At 50.0% G+C, this 1,613-nt stretch overlaps 1 protein-coding gene across 1 annotated transcript in view; it reads right to left on the bottom strand.

Moving 5' to 3' along the window:
• Positions 1-1,613, bottom strand: part of LOC106523711 (vang-like protein 2) — a gene marked incomplete at its 3' end in the record, with an annotated part of 16,331 nt that overhangs the window by 8,386 nt on the left and 6,332 nt on the right. Inside the window, 1 exon segment of the mRNA XM_014017236.1 lies at positions 914-1,155. Coding sequence (XP_013872690.1) covers positions 914-984 — 71 coding nt within the window. The 5' untranslated portion in view covers positions 985-1,155.

Genomic DNA, 1,613 nt, shown 5'->3' with positions numbered 1-1,613 from the left:
ACGTGGAACAAGCCAGCTTCCGATGTGAGCGTCAAGCCTCCAGAGGGCAGGACACGTTGAGCTGAAGGTTAGGTGTCAGAGGGGCTTGAAAATGTTCCAAAAACTAAACTTTTTTTTTTGGTTTCACTTGAAGAAAGCCCTCTGTTAGTTCCATCCAAGAGAACAACAGATCTTCTTGCATTTTCGGAGCGTCGTGTTAAGAGTCGATGAACAAGCGCCACATTCTCCAACTGCCCCCTGGGGTCTCCCACAGCAACAGAGCATAGCTACTACAATGGGGATGAATGGGAGCCTAGGGGTGAGAAAACACAAAGGGTGGGGGGATAGTCGCCATGGCGACCAGATCATCAACTCAGCGCTCCCTCGACTGCCCACCTCGCAAAACAAAAACAGACGATCCATTCATCAGAAACATTTAAAGGATGTTTCATGTTATGAATCTGTTGGTTCTGAGTTCAGGTTCTAGCTTGGACCRGGTTGTTTACTCCCAGCTCCTTTACAAACTGAGCTCTAATCTGATAATGAAGCTCCTCGTGCTCTCTTGCTTGTGTGTCCCGTCTTGGAATCAGAACTAAGAGGTTTCATGTGATTCGCTTGTGGATACTGCAGAGGCGCATTTAGCAAAGCAGGAAGGCTATAGTGCAGATATTCTAAACTTTACACATTTTAGATACAAGGGTGTACACCAAGGGTGGGCAATCATGGTCCTCGAGGGCTGCAGCCCTACATGTTTTACATTTCTCTCTGCTCCAACACACCTGGTTTGCATGAATGGGTGATTAACAGGCGTTTGCAGAATTCGAAGAGTTAATTCAATCCCTGAATCAGGTGTGTCGGAGCAGAGGAACAAAGAAAACACGCAGGACAGCGGCACTCGAGGACCAGGGCGTGTTCGATAAGCACCCTCTCCTACCTGTGTTTGCGAGAACTTCGCGAGTGGGACGACTTGTAGGAGTAGCCCGAGTACGTCGACTCGTTGTCCATGTCTGAGGCCAGCGGCGGGCGGAGCTTGCGTGCCACTCCTGTCCCCGAGCCGCCGCCTTTTTCCCAGATCACGCCCAACTGGCTTTTGCGGCTGCTGATGGACTTGGAGGAAAGAGCCAACGGAAGACGCAGCAAGTCCACTTTACTCCTGAGGGAATCTATCTTGGACGTCTACAGAGAGGAGGGAGGGACAGGGGCGGCAGCCCGAGTTAGACGAGTTTTAGAGGTGGTAAGCTTGCAAAAAAAGGGGGGCAGAGACCAAGTGAGCGAGAGAATGGAGAGGAGGTGAAGAATGAGGAGAGGGAGGAAAGGAAGAGGATAATTTGTCATGTGAGACAAGTAAAACGGTCTCAAAAGGGGCACATACCAAGGAGCAGCAACAAGAAGAGAGACAGCATTGTTAAAATGTTGGCACCCTGAGCTGTGCTGAAAGTGTGTGTGTGCTCGATGGGACATAGCTGAGCCCATTCCTCTGCCTTCAGAGGCTTTTTCCTTTTTTATGAGTAACCTCAAGCGATATAAACCTGAGTGTGTTTCARCCAATAAAACGTGGAACAAGCCAGCTTCCGATGTGAGCGTCAAGCCTCCAGAGGGCAGGACRCGTTGAGCTGAAGGTTAGGTGTCAGAGG

The sequence above is a fragment of the Austrofundulus limnaeus genome, unplaced genomic scaffold, assembly GCF_001266775.1.
Source record: "Austrofundulus limnaeus strain Quisiro unplaced genomic scaffold, Austrofundulus_limnaeus-1.0 Scaffold164, whole genome shotgun sequence".
NCBI lineage: Eukaryota > Metazoa > Chordata > Actinopteri > Cyprinodontiformes > Rivulidae > Austrofundulus > Austrofundulus limnaeus.
This window is presented reverse-complemented; position numbering and strand designations above follow the sequence as displayed.